This window comes from Danio rerio, chromosome 3 (genome assembly GCF_052040795.2).
Source record: "Danio rerio strain M-AB ecotype USA chromosome 3, GRCz13ab, whole genome shotgun sequence".
Taxonomy (NCBI): domain Eukaryota; kingdom Metazoa; phylum Chordata; class Actinopteri; order Cypriniformes; family Danionidae; genus Danio; species Danio rerio.
Genome location: NC_141023.1, coordinates 24,413,512 through 24,429,233, shown reverse-complemented (window position 1 = coordinate 24,429,233; position 15,722 = coordinate 24,413,512). Strand labels below are relative to the sequence as shown.

Sequence of the window (15,722 nt, the reverse complement as noted above, 5' to 3'; positions counted from 1 at the left end):
TACTGAAAGAAGGGTTAGTATACCTAGAGTTATGCACGTTTGCACAGACATTTAGGGAAAAAAGTACAATATAACTGTAAAAAGAACTAATTACAACAAGTGACAAGCGTAAGAATGTCTAATGCTAAACGCTGAATGTTACCTAGGATTGCCATACTTCGCCGTCCCTTCAGCACTGCACCGAGCACGAATGGCCACGAGAGTTCGCGCGCGTCAAGGAAGGAGCGCGACTGTTTTTGCCGAGAAATGGATATGAAAAACGGGAAAAGGTGGTCTCTCTCTGTGCGATAAAGACGTATTAGTGCGATGAGTCACTTTTGAGCTTCCCATCGGGTCATTGCAGATGCTGATGTAAAGCCCTGTATATAGAAACGTGATCTACGGAAACACATACACCTAAAAAAGAAAGTACTTAAATTGTGTTTTCCGAGAAACGCGCTGAATAACAATGATAAATATCCCGGTCCTTCCCGGAATCTGCGCCAACAGAATTCCAGAAAGTTCTGCTGATTTCTAGAGAATTCCAGCGCCCCTCATTTATACACCTCCCTCCCTCCCTCCCTCCTCGCGCTGCTGCTGCTGCTGCTGAGATCCCTGTTTGGTTTTATTCAGTGCATTTACTAAATTTAAAATAAATCCAGCGTATTCCGCTAATTATCCCACACTAAGCAGAAAATGGGAAAAATTTAAATTTTAGTTGAGTACTTTTATATTTAGTAGTTTAATGACAACGACGTATTAATACAGGCAAAACTTACACGCATAAAAGCTCGGTGTATATACCTGTAGGCTATATAAATATGTTCCCCTCTTGGACCCCAGATGGAAAACCCCTGCATAATGTTTCGATTTCTTTAAAATTGTTTTCCATAGAGAGAGAGAGAGGAAAAAAAGTTTGTAATTCTTTTAACCTGTTTACATGCTTTCCAGTATATACACTCACCGGCCACTTTATTAGGCACACATTACTAGAACTGGGTTGGACCCACTTTGCCGTCAGAACTGCTTAAATTCGTGGCATAGATTCAACAAGGTACTGAAAATATTGCTCAGAGATTTTGGTCTATATTGACATGATAGCATCACGCAGTTGCTGCTGATTTGTCGGCTGCACATCCATGATGTGAATCTCCCATTCGACCACATCCCAAAGGAGCTCTTTTGGTTAGAGATCTGGTGACTGTGGAGGCCATTTGAGTACAGTGAGCTCATTGTCATGTTAAAGAAACCAGTCTGAGATGTTTTACGCTTTATGACATGGTGCATTATCCTGCTGGAAGTAGCCATCAGAAGATACACTGTGGTTATAAAGGGATGTACATAGTCAGCAACAATACTCAGGTAGGCTGTGGTTTTGACACACTGTTCATTTGGTACTAATGGGCCCAAAGTGTGCCAAGAAAAGATCCCCCACACCATTACACCACCAACACCAGCCTGAAACGTTGATACAAAGCAGGATGGATCCATGCTTTCATGTTGATGCCAAATTCTGACCCCATCCGAATGTTGCAGCAGAAATCGAGACTCATCAGACCAGGAAACGTTTTTCTAATCTTTTATACTTCAATTTTGGAGTGTGAATTGTAGCCTCACTTTCCTGTTCTTAGCTGGCAGCAGTGGCACACCCAGTGTGATCTTCTGGTGCTTTTGCCCATCTGCTTCAAGGATGGACGTGTTGTGCGTTCAGAGATGTTCTGCATACCTCTGTTGTACCGAGTGGTTCTTTGAGTTACTGTTGCCTTTCTATCAGCTCAAACCTTTCTGGTCATTCTCCTCTGACCTCAACAAGGCATTTGCACCACAAAACTGCAGTTTCTGAAAACTCAGACCTGCCTGTCTGGCACCAACAACCATGCCACATTCAAAGTCACTTAAATCACCTTTCTTCCCTATTCTGATGCTCAGTTAGAACTGCAGCAGATCGTCTAGACCAGGGGTGTCCAAACTTTTTGGGCAAAGGGCCAGATGCAAAAAAACAAATGTTGTCGCGGGCCAAATTTTACATACATCACACAGACACGCATATATATAAATAAATAAATATATATATATATATATATATATATATATATATATATATATATATATATATATATATATATATATATATATATATATATATAATATATTTTATATATATATATATAAATATATATATATATATATATATATATATATATATATATATATATATATATATATATATATACACAGTTGAAGTCAGAATGGTTAGCCCCCCTAAATTGTTAGCCCCGTTTATTTTTTCCCCAATTTCTGTTTAACGGAGAAAAGATTTTTTTCCCCACACATTTCTAAACATATTAGTTTTAGTAACTCATTTCTAATAACTGATTTATTTTATATTTGCTATGATGACAGTAAATAATATTTGACTAGATATTTTTAAGACACTGCTATACAGCTTAAAGTGACATTTAAAGTCAAGTTAACTAGTCAAGTTAAGGTAATTAGGCAAGTTATTTTATAACAATGGTTTGTTCTGAAGAATTAAGGGGCTAATAATTTTGACCTTAAAATGGTTCATAAAAAAATTTAAACCGCTTTTTATTCTAGCCGAAATAAAACAAAAGTCTTTCTCCAAAAGAAAAAATATTATCAGACATACTGTAAAAATGTCCTTGCTCTGTTAAACATCATTTGGGAAATATTTAAAAAAGAAGAAATAAATCAAAGAGGGGCTAATAATTCAGACTTCAACTGTGTGTAGATAGACAGACAGACAGACAGACAGACACAGACAGACAGACAGACAGACAGACAGACAGACAGACAGACAGACAGACAGACAGACAGACAGACAGACAGACAGATAGATAGATAGATAGATAGATAGATAGATAGATAGATAGATAGATAGATAGATAGATCATAACAAGAACTGCTGCTTAATTGAATGCATGTAATAGCGACACCCGGTGGTTATTTATTGAATTACGTTCATTTTTGTATAGCGGGCCAGTTTCTTTTGATATTTATAAAAAGCCTCGCGGGCCGCCACAAAATTGATTGCGGGCCGCAGATGGCCCGCGGGCCGTAGTTTGGACACGCCTGGTCTAGACCATGTCTACATGCCTAAATGCATTGAGTTGCAGCCATGTGATTGGCTGATTAGAAATTTGCATTAACAAGCAGTTGTACCTAATAAAGTGGCCGGTAAGTATATTGTATTATTAATAAATTGATGTTTATTAAATGTCCCTGTCTTTACACATTAAGCCACTTAGTTTATAATCACTATTCTGTTTTAGCTGGAGATCTTGCACATTACTGAGGTTTATAAGAACATCCGTTTCACAGACGATTATTTTCTATTGTGTTATAATGTTCCATAAAGTGTGAAAAACGTTGTGAATTTATAAATGTCCAATATTTGTGTCTCATTCCAACTCTGGATTTAAATTGAAAATTAAATATGCATCTTTCTTCTAGAGTCAAAAACATTTGATAAAAATAGTAATTGCTAGCTCTTTCTATAGGCTTTTGATCTTTTGATACACTGTAAAAGTTACTTTTGCTGTTTGTTTAAACTACTTATTTAAAATTAGTTGAAACAACACAATTCTTAAGGTTTTTTTGGGACAGTTTAACTGTTTTATGTTAAATCCATTTCAGTTTGCAAAAATACTTAAGTTCACTTAATCGATTTGTGTTGAGACAACATGAAGGAATTGTTTGTAACCCAGCACTTTTTACACTGTAATCTCTCTCTCAATTTAATAGTTGTTTTATTGGCACGACAAATGTTACAAATTAATTGCCAAAGCAGTTCTAAAGTTAACATAATAAGTAAAAAATATATAATAAAAACAGTAATAAGTAGTAAAGATAAAAAATATGACATTTATATCTAATAATTAAATTAAATATCAACAGTACATCATATTATTCAATATATCATAATGTAATTCAACATATTACATTAATATTCAATATATAGTATTATTATTCAACATATCATATTACTTACTCATACAAATCAATACAAAAATAATAATAGTTTAGAATATAAAGCTTTCTAAAACACATACCGATGGAAGACAAATTAATGAACTGTACGTGGCGATAGAAGCGCCAGCGAACTGTAGTGTGGATTGAATCCATTGATATGACATTATCGTTTGTCGTGGGCATGTAGTTTCTAAAGAGCGTGTCGTGAAGTAACTGTCTGCACATACGATAGATGGCGCTGTCGTGCCGTTGAATTAATACGCTGCTTCTTCACAGGCGGCTTGGAAGGACAGCTAGCCTATTCATCTTCGATCATCCTTATAAAGTAGCTTTATCGTGTTTTATTTCCTTAAACCCTCCTAATGCCGTAGACTGTCCGAACGTCCCACACAGATAAAATATTTCAGACATTTTAAAACTGACACTGATAGACCGTCGTGATTATTTGAGGATCTTGAGGCCGCGAGAGCTGCAGGTACCGCAGGCAAGGCTAACGTTTAGTCAGCCGCATTCAGACACCAGCATCACTTTAACATGGAGCAACACGACTCGACGTTTGGAGTCCAGCTCTTCATTTATGACCTGTCGAGGGGAATGGCACGGCAGCTCAGCCCGATAATGCTGGGTGAGTGCAGCAGATCGTCTTTACTTTCCGTTACACTGGCGAGGGCCGCTAAGTTAGATTTGCAATTCTCGAAGAAGCGCTAGCTTATTTGTATGGATACCATGGTAGTGTCGCTCCCTGGTAAACCTTCCAATGAAAATTCCAGACTTATGAATATTAATTGGGTAAATCCAAAGACGATTTGCAACTGTCCAACGGCGAATATATTTCTTGATTATTAATGAGGTAATATGACGTCGCGTTGTTGTGGTCCAATAGGAAAGGGTGTCATCATGAATATTTAAGAGACGCCTCAGCGTACTAGGATTTATAAATTCGTTTACTGTTTCAGTACAACTGACTTGTTTAGAACATTTTATCAACATTTATTGCTAATCAAACAGCCTTTAGAGCTGTATTCGCAACAAGTCATGCCCATTTAGCTACATATAATTATTTGTAAGAAAACAAACTGCCCAAGAACACGATGTTCTTCATTGTAATGAGACGCGTCACGTGCTAGCCCACTAGTTTAGCCCTCATGAATGTTCAACAGAGTAAAAGTACTTTAACTCCTTAAGTGGTTCAGATCACAACAGTCCTGATATTGTATTTTGATAATATGAATATAACAAAATGATAACTTATGAAAGAAATATCTAATTTAATCCAACATCAATATTTGGATTTTAATCTTATTTTCTCTTTCAGGAAAGCAGCTTGATGGGATTTGGTAAGTTTGTGAATTACCTGTCTGTAAAATGTTATTATTACAACCCTTTATGCATCAAGTATAATATATAATATCTAGTTATGTAACCGCAAGCTTTTCCTGTATGATTATGTAAACACAGGCACACGTCTATAGTGATCTATGGTGAGGAATTCTTCTATGGTGGTGCTGGGATCTCTAGTTGCCCACCGGTAAGATCACAACGCATTGCAATAATATATTTAGTACAGAAGATAAGACAAGCACTTAAAAAATGTTAACCTAAATATACTCAATGTACTATATAATGTGCTGCAATCCCTTAATTTACATGTTCATCACGTGGAGCTTTGGACAGCACATCTTAACACTTATACTTGCCCATTTATTTTTGGATAAGAGCTTAAGATTAAAAGACATTGCAATAAAAGTGTTCTTAAAGGCGTAGTTGACCATTAAAATTACTATTTACTCACTCTCAGGTGGTTCCAAACGTTTATAAGTTTATTTATTTTGTTGAACACAAAAGAAGATATTGTGAAGTATGCTGAATCCAGTAACCACTGACTTCCATTGGAAATGCAAATATAGAAGTAAATGGTTACAGGTATCTAGCTTTTTTTAAAATATCTTGTGTGTTTAACATGAGATTGAACATTATAAATGTTTAAAGCAAGTAAAGAGTAAATAATAGATGAAAAAATGAACTATCCCTTTAAGAGGTGCTTTTGTTCTAGGGCAAGTCCAAGGACAGTATGTACCAGAGTGTGTCTGTCTGTGTTTTAGGGAGGGACGATGCTTGGACCTCCAGATACAGTGGTGGAGTTGGGAAATACAGAAGTGACGGAAGAGATCTTTATGGATTATCTATCCTCACTTGGAGAGACAACGTATAGGTTAGTGCGTGTTTGGTACTTTGATAATTTTATTTAAAATATTATAATTTCTTCAAGTTTAGTTTCTTACACATGCAAATAATACATTACAAACAGATTTTTGTAAGTCCTTGTTTCCCTGTTTCTCTGCAGTGGTGACAAGTATAGATTGTTTGAACACAACTGTAACACGTTCACTAATGAGGTGGCCCAGTTTCTCACTGGCAATAAAATACCCACCTATATCACCGATCTGCCCTCTGAAGTGCTCTCCACGTGAGTATGCTTAACACTTAAGCACATACATGCTTGTAAATGTCAAGAAGATCTACAAGATATTTGCATTTCCAGTAAATATCCGGAAACTACATTCATAGAACAGAATACAGGTGTGGGTCTTATTGATAAATAGGAGAAATACTTTTCAACAATAGTATTTAAAAACAGCTAAGTGTTTGAATGCATTCTTGAAATGATTAAAAGTGATTCATTCAGAAGTTGAAAACAATATAAAGTGTTGCACACTGCAGCTAAAATTGGTTGTCATAATACCTTTTAATGCTTAATCCTGTTTTGTACACACAGTTAAAAAATGTAAAACCATAATTACTGAATGTGTTGTTAATGATGTATTTTCTTCTATATGAGGGGTGCATGAAGTTAAAGGGAATGAGGTATATATATATATATATATATATATATATATATATATATATATATATATATATATTGTTAATAAAACAAACTCATTTTAAACCTAATATGGGTTTGTTTTTTCATGTCACATGCCAAAATATTGTGACATGCACCTGCTTTTAGCTGTCAGGAACCTGTTTTGCCCCCAACCCCTCCCTTTACACTTTTCCAGATTCACTTTCATTAACATTGGAAAATAAACAACAAAAGTCTTCTTTAAAATGATTCCCATACTACTGGATACATTTAAATCTTGTTCAAATGCAGTTAATCACAGCCACAGATGAATTGCATTATTGTATGCTTCTGGTAAGTAGCTACACATAAACAAATAGAGTATTTGTTAATAGTTTGACTGACAGTATAAATAAATTACATTCACATATAAAAAAAAAATGAATTTTATTAATTTAAGTGTTTATTTTTATTTGGTAAACTGATATAGGTTTTTATTGTTATTTTTAAAACAAAAAAAGCTTTATCTACAGTGCTCAGCGTAATTGAGTACACGCCATTTTTGAAAATGAATATTTTCTCCATTACTCAGTAAATATAGGCAATGTTTTCTGGTGCATTTAAACAAAACAGATTTATTAAACTGATATATTAAAATAATATTTTACTATTAATATTTTATAATATTATTTATTTAATAATATTTTCACCAAACAAATTTAGAAATTAAAAGATAATGTAATTAAATTGAAGCAAAATATTTAAAAAAAATTACAACCTACAAAATTGTACATTTTTTTTTGCTTCTCTTGATTTTTACCTTTTTTTTTTTTAAATTTTGTATTTAATATTTTTAAAATGTGCACAACTTAAAACACCTAAAAAATGTAAATGAAGCATTTCCAAGAGGGTGCTCTTAGACCCCAATAAGCTGTCATAGAATTCAAATACACATGTATTTAATTTAAATGTGTATTTGTAGTTTTTATATACTGTATATTTAATAGTTGTACATCCTAACTACATGTAATTTATATATATATATATATATATATATATATATATATATATATATATATATATATATATATATATATATAAATTACATGTAGTTAGGATGTACAACTATTAAATATACAGTATATAAAAACTACAAATACACATTTAAATTAAATACACGTGTATTTGAATTCTATCAGCAGATAAGAACTCGCGCGACAACACCGCTATTCAGTACGTGCGCGACAACACAGCTGATAAGAACTCGTGCGACAACACCACTATTCAGTACGCGCGCGGCGACAACACCCGCTTAAGGGTTTTCCAGCTCTTTTTGATCCCCGCTTATACAACAGACCGCAAGGGATTATGGCCAAGCCTGGGCTGATGGGAATTGTAGTTTCCGGTACCTCCCGTTCGCTTCATTCGCCTGAGCAAATTTTCTCAGAAGACCTATAGTTTTACCGAGTCATGCGACTACGGTAATATCGAAAAAAATTATATTGCGGTATGACGGTATTTACAATACCGTTACATCCCTAGGTGTAAACATTTCACGCTGTAACTGTAAAACTGTTATAACAATACTATGAACCACATAAGCTTACATGTAGATTTAATTTAATGCTCTAAAAAAGTACTCAAAGCAGTTTTCATTTATAATATGTGCATTTAAATGTTTGCTTTAAGCTTTAAATGGTCTCTTTGAAATTACTATTTTATAGAAAATATTTACTTATTCCATGGATTTTGCTGTACTTGGTCCCAGTATTCTTCTGCCAGCACTGTGTATGCAGCTGCAAGTGATATTACTATGATTTCTTCTCCTAATAGGTCTTTATTTATATATGCATGTGCGCATACAACTATGAACGTATTTACACAATTTACAATAGTTGCATATGTTTGTGTCTATACACATGTAACAATATATTGTTGCGCACACACACAGTTAGGTCCATAAATATTTGGACATGGACACAATTCTAACATTTTTGGTTCTATACACCAACATAGCGGATGAAACTAACAAGATGTGCTTTAACTGCAGACTGTCAGCTTTAATTTGAGGGTATATACATCCAAATCAGGTAAATGCTGTAGGAATTACAGAAGTTTGCATATGTGCCTCCCAATTTTTAAGGGTCCAAAAGTTATTGGACAATTGGCTTCTAAGCGGTTCCATGGCCAGGTGTGTGTTATACCCTCATTATACAAATTACAATAAGCAGATAAAAGGTCCAGAGTTCATTTCAGGTGTGCTTTTTGCATTTGGAATTTGTTACTGTCAACTCTCAAGGTAAAATCCATCACAGTGCAGATGGAGATTGACCCAAAGCATACTGGAAAGAAAACAATGGGTTATTGAAGGGAAAAAAGTAGAATGTTATGCAATGGCCAATTCAATCACCTGACCCAAATCCGATTGAGCATGCATTTCACTTGCTAAGGACGAAACTAAAGGGAAAATACCTCAAGAAAAAAACAGGAACTGAAGACAGCTGCTGTAGTTGCCTGACAGAGCACCACCAGGGATGAAACCCAGCGTCTGGTGATGTCCATGCGTTCCAGACTTCAGGCTGTAATTGACTGCAAATGATTGCAACCAAGTATTAAAAAGTGAAAGTTTGATTTAGGATTATTATTATTCTGTAAAAATTACTTTTGGACTCCTAACAAGTGGGAGGCACATACGCAAACTGTTGTAATTCCTACAGCGTTCACTTGATTTGGATGTATATGCCCTCAAATTAAAGCTGCAATAAAAACACATCTTGTTTGTTTCATTTCAAATCGATTGTGTTGGTGTATAGAGCCAAAAATGTTAGAATTGTGTCGATGTCAAAATACTTATGGACCTGACTGTATTTATATGTACAGTTTTTCAATACAATTGTCACATCCATTGCATCTCTTCTCTTTATATAAAGCTATATCTTCACAGAATTGTTGGATCTTGATTCTTGAAAAATTAATAAAAGTTTGGCTTTTGGGTAAACTATTTGGTCGTAAAAATAAGTACCATTTTCTTAATGACAGTCATTGTTTTGATTTTGTAGTTAAACATGACCTCGAGCATGTTTTTGTGAGCTTCATCTCTTAGTGATTGTATAACTGTGATGTTTTCAACTGTCACATTTCCAATGCTGAAAATTTATGTAAGAAAATCTGTGTGATTTTCACAGTTTTCGCAGTACTTCATGCTCTCTCTTTCTCTCTCAGGCCATTTGGTCAGGTGTTGCGGCCAATCCTGGACTCGATACATATTGCTCCTCCAGGCGGAAATGTGATCAGCAGCCAAAATAATCATAGTTAGATCAGCTTTGTAATCTCACACTTGCATACACATGCAATAATTCACACATTGGCTGTTTATACACAGACACACACACACATTTGCCCTGTTGTAAATTAGGTTGGCTCAAAAAACCTAATGAACAACATCCATTTCAAATCCAAATTCACAGTTTCTCAAATATTTTGAGGCCGTGTTTCAGGTCATCTCTCCAGATCATGGATGGGTTCATATTTTTTTTAGTGTTGAGTTCTTGGTTTCTATGGTTTTCATTTCATCGTCTATCTTTATTTTGTATATCTTCAGCCCACCACATGCAAAGGTCAGTTGTTGTTTGTTGATGACAATCCAACTTTTGTTTTCCTCTGTTGCTAGTTTTGATTTAATCATTTCATGTTGTTTTTCCCACCAATATTTATGTGGCAAGCCAAAATAATAGTAAAATTATCTTCATATTTATTTCTGAGCATATTTATTTTTGTGCACAAGTTTGTGGAAGACTAGCACATGTAATATAGTTTGTGTAATTAAGTTCCTTCAGCTCTAAAGATCTCATGACCAGCTCAGATTTACAGAGAAATACAGTATGTATCGGTGCCTTTGCCTTGGCAGCTTGGGCACAAGTGACATTTTTATCTATGTAGTACTAAAGACAAATTATTTATACATCTTATGCTTAAGATAGATGTTGTGTCCTGGATATATTTACCCATATAAATGCTTTTCTATATGCTGATTTGCATTCATGAAAGTGAAGTTTACTGCTGTTACCAGTGTTATATGGCTGAATGTGTCTTTGTTATGTGGTATTTATTAACATATTCCTTTATTTATTCGGCACAAATGATCATTTAAGACAGGGGTGTCCAAACTTAGTCCTGGAGGGCCAGTGCCCAGCATAGTTTAGCTCTAACTTTCTTCAACACACTTGCCTGGAAGTGTTTAATTGGAGTTGGAACTAAAATGCAGGACACCGACCCTCCAGGGCCGAGTTTGGGCACCCCTGCTTTAAGAAATGTTCAGAAATTTTTGATGAAAGACTAAATTCTTTTGTGTTTGTGGTCTTGTTCTCATTATCAAAATGTGGATGCAAACCTTAAACTGCATTGACTGTTTTAAGCTTTATCCTCGTGTTTTAATGGAAGTCACCTAGGTTGCCCCAAGGTTGATACCAGTGTAAGGTGTGGGTGTATATATATATTTAAAAAACAAACATAACTTTACTAAAATGCTTTGGAATAACAAACTATTTTAAGTTATCGTCTTGATATATTGTCTTGAAAATTTAACAGATTCCCACTATTTGCTTTTGACCGTCTCTGCCACCTGAATCTTGCATTCACCTTCAATTAAAATAATAGTCTAATTTTCATTTTTTGTGTGTGTGTGTTTCGCAAGTTAAACATTTGCATGTAACTTGTATTTTCTCTATTATCTGTAATTTCAGTTATAAAAAAAAAACATTTTGGGTAGCACAATCACCTCACAGCAAGAAGGTCTCTGGTCAGTGCCCCTGTTTGGCATTTCTGTGTGGAGTTTGAATGTTCTCCCCCATGTTCATGTGGGTTTGCTCCGGTTTCCCCCACAGTACAAAGACATGAGGTACAGGGGAACTGAATAAGCTAAATTGGCCGTAGTGCATGTGTGTGAATGCAAGGATGTTTCCCAGTACCGGGTTGCAGATGGAAGGGCATCCACTGTGTAAAACATGCTGGGTAAGTTGGCGGGGCTGTGGTGACCCCTCATTAATAAACGAACTAAGCCTGAAAAGAAAATGAATGAGAAATTTGTTTTTAAATTTTGTGTCTGTCCCTACAGTCTGGTTAACTGGGTTACATCAGTAATAAAAAGGCATAGTTACATTCTCCAAGTGATGTCGTTTCCTCTGTGGAAAACTGGAAGGCATTGAGGGATGTCATTTATTCCTCTCATTAATTTGCGCAAAATGTTTAGCCCAATCAGTGTTGGGGATAACGCATTACAAGTAACACGAGTTACGTAATAATGTTACTTTTCTAAGTATTGTAAACTAAGCATTACTTTTCAAAATAAAGTAATAATATCCGAGTCACCTTTTTAAAAAGGTAATCTGAGTTACTTTTTAGTTTAGTTAATTCACTTTTAAAAAATAAATTGCTTGATTAAAATGATCAGTCATGTTAAATCCCGCACATAATTAAAGAATGCAGGTATGGACAGAAATTAAGGTGGCTGAGCCATACCGTCCTGTGATGGAAATATTCTTATTATTTTGAACACATGGAAGAAAAGGAAAAGAGGATTATCTGAATGGCCAGTGATTTTACTGTTTAATAAGACAAAAAGTTTAAAAGTAGCAAATGCATTGCTTTAAACTGTCATTAATCTGTATATAAGACATCTAGAGCTTTGGGGTTAGGAAGTTCTCCAAAGATAACGATATCCTATATTAATTTTTTTTTGATGTGCTTTTAAAGGTAAATGAAGGTTATACAGTGTGTTGTTCATCGCAGAGTTCCTTGATAAAATAATAATAATAATAAAATAAATAAATTAAGAACAAAACAAAACTGCAAGTTCTGAAAGAGATCAAGCTTCAGCCTGGTCAGACAAAGTAACTTAAAAGTAATGCAATGCATGACCTACCATAAAAAGTAGCTAGTTACGCTTTTTTGGAAAGTAACTCGATATTTTAATGCATTACTTTCTAATAACTTTCCAAAAACACTGAGACCAATAATTGACTAATCATTCATCAACTATGAAAATGTTATTGAAATATCACAATGACAATGACTGTTTAAAAACAAATGCAATGAAAATGTATACCAAACTAGACATGTCATGTGGAGCAGAAGCACAAAATGGTGGAAAACAACAACTCTGTTAGTGGGTTAAAATGTTTAACTATTAAAACAACAATTTGTTGCATAATCTGATAATTAAATGATCAAATTACAATAACAAATCTAAACAATTAGATGAACAATCCCTGTCTATTGTAAGAGTTTTTACATTTAGTTTACTCTACATTATACATTTACTACATCTCACTATAGTTTTAGTAAAATCCATGGAAAATGCTTGAATTGCTCAACTTACCTGCTTGGCATTTTCTGTGATTGACCTCTTCTACGCCACAGTACATCCTGGAACATCTTGAAGTGCTGGAGCAGTATCAGGGTGTCCGCGGGGTCTTAGAAAGTATGAAAAGTTGATCAATCAATTTAGAGAAATGTAAGGTTCTTTAAAGTATTTAAAATTCCTATCATTTTTGATTATGCAATGCATCTCACTGTAGTTTTATGCTAAATTGCATATTAAGGTGCTGTAGTTTATAAAATCCATTAAATCCTGCTAGATTTGACAATGCTGCTTTGTTTATTGCAGTAACCAAGGCAACCCTATTATTCCTGCTGTACTTTAGACGCCCCCTGTTGGAAGAGAGTGAATTCGCATTTTTATTCAATATATGAATAATGTTTTAGTACAGATGCAGTTGTCTTGTGTATTTCAGAAAACTGTTTTTTTAACTTAAAAATATGTAATCTATTTTAAATCAATTAATTTTACCACACTGATGTAGGCCCATGTTGAATCTTTGTGTGGATCATGATAAATGTGGGGCGTTACGGTGGTGAAGTGGGTAACACAATCGCCTCACAGCAAGAAGGTCGCTGGTTCGAGCCTCACCTGGGTCAGTTGGCATTGGATTTCCTCTGAGTGCTACGGTTTCCTTCACAGTCCAAAGACGTGCTATAAGTGAATTTGGTAAGCTATATAGATCAATGTGTTGAGCTTATTAAATGGGTTATATAAAGGCCAGAGAGATTACTAAAGCCTTTTTTATTTCTTTTTTATTTCTTTTTTGTATTTACCCTTCTGAATTATATCGCCTTGATCGTTCTTATTTTCCTTTAAAAAGTGGACTTTCTTTTAGTTATACGCCTCATTTTCTATTTAATTTTGAGATTTAAATACATTATTTTAGTGATATTTTAAGCACTATTTTTTAGCTGGATAAGCTTGTCAAATGGTCAGTATGACCACACTTTTTGATGTGCCAATATTTTTTAAACATTTAGAATAAAGAAATGTTATGTTTTTTTTTTCTTTTCTTAAAAGGCATTAAGTTTTGGAGAAGCAATGATGGAGGCTCTATTTAAATTTTTTTTAAGTCCATACACTGGATTGTTGAGGTAATGTCAATGTAATCTGCTAACACCAGGCAATGTAGTTTCCTGGTAAGAAAAATTGATTCATTTTGTTCAGACAGGTTGGTTGTGTAGAGCCCTCAGAGAGTTGATTTTCATGCCACTGGCACTGTCATTCTTTTGACCTTTCTGGTTTAAACCACCACAGGACTTTCCTCAATTTATCTACAATGCAAGAAACCTCCTCAAGCCTTTTTAGAGATCTGAAAAAGGATGGTAACATCATGCAAACAGCTGTCTAAAACCAAGAGTCATTGCCCCCCAAAAAAAATGAATGCTCCAAGCAGTTGTGAAAACCTGCCTGAAAAAAGAAGACTTGGCCACCACAGAAAAGAGTATCTTTCCATACACATTTAACATGCAACGTGCCTGATTTTTTACATTTTGTAGGCAAATCTTGGTGCCTTGAATTTGATGCGAGTAGCTATTGGCAACTGATGCTAAGTGATGAACGGTGGTGTGATGTGTGCTATTTTTGAAAAATCTGAGGGAAAAGCAGTATCTTCTGGTTCGGTACGGGTCTCATTCAAGGCTATGAGATTGATACAATGACTAGTAAGTAATGTAATAAAATCTGCTTTGTCTGGCAATTCCAGAGACCGAACAGAAAAAAAGTAATGTGTTGGAAGACATAGGCCAAAAAAAAATGCAGCTTGTAAGGATTGCACTGACTATAGCACGTGTGCATGTTAGGGACTGCTACACTGTAAAAAATGCTGGGTTCCACATAATCAGTTTGTGTTGGGACAACATGAAGGAATCAAGTCAACTTACTAGTTTTTACAAATTTAAGTGGATTAAACAAAACTATTAAAGTTGTCTCCAAATAAACCCTCAAGAGTTGTGTTGTTTCAGCACATTTTAAATTAGTAGTTTGAACAAATAGCAGACATAGTTTTTTTAAGTGTAGGGGAAACATATAGTAACAAAGAAAGATGTCCACATTAAAAATGCAGTTCCACACAATTCATTCATGTGTGGCAACACAAAGTCATTAAGTTAACATAACAAATTTTAGTGGATTGAACAAAGCAGATGAGTCCCCCAACCCCCCCCCCCCCCCCAAACAACCTCAAGAATTGTGTTTTAGCTCTTTTTTAATTAGTTTAAACAAGCAGCATAAATCTTTATTTTTTTGAGTGTAGGATATGATGTAGGTCACCAAAACTGAAGCACAAACGAGCAACACATGCAACTTCAGCAACAAGCATCCTAGCCGTGACAAATTAGCTATTTGGCCAGAAAGTCAAATTTATTAATAGGACTACATAAAGAAAACTGATTATCCTTGTTATGAGAGACATACATCAGTCAGTGTGAAAAATGAGTAAGCTTTAAAAGTGTACTACCCCACAAACACAGAAGATGGAGCCGTTACCCAGGACAACACTGCTATCCTTCAGCTCTCTGCTATGTTCTT

At 34.8% G+C, this 15,722-nt stretch overlaps 3 protein-coding genes across 11 annotated transcripts in view; 1 reads left to right on the top strand and 2 right to left on the bottom strand.

Moving 5' to 3' along the window:
• The window catches only part of LOC147845623 (uncharacterized), an 807,608-nt gene that overhangs the window by 454,458 nt on the left and 337,428 nt on the right, over positions 1–15,722 (bottom strand). The gene's annotated exons all lie outside the window — the stretch shown is intronic.
• The window catches only part of cbx7a (chromobox homolog 7a), a 64,420-nt gene that overhangs the window by 10,443 nt on the left and 38,255 nt on the right, over positions 1–15,722 (bottom strand). For 5 of the 7 annotated variants that reach the window (XM_087242687.1, XM_087242688.1, XM_087242685.1 and 2 more), the window contains one exon: positions 13,191–13,284. The gene's annotated coding sequence lies outside the window, so the exon portion shown is untranslated. Of the gene's footprint in view, positions 1–13,190; positions 13,285–13,384; positions 13,567–13,781; positions 13,845–15,722 lie in introns of those variants that run through there. The other 2 variants (XM_087242684.1, XM_087242683.1) reach the window with 2 other exon arrangements.
• On the top strand, positions 4,229–11,481 carry desi1a (desumoylating isopeptidase 1a). Of its 3 annotated transcripts, XR_015479649.1 has the most exons (7): positions 4,229–4,597; positions 5,288–5,309; positions 5,431–5,500; positions 6,075–6,184; positions 6,317–6,439; positions 10,037–10,984; positions 11,095–11,481. XR_015479649.1 is itself a non-coding variant. In NM_200700.1 (6 exon segments), coding segments are annotated over 6 exon segments (510 nt in total). In that variant the 5' UTR covers positions 4,348–4,506; the 3' UTR covers positions 10,131–11,481.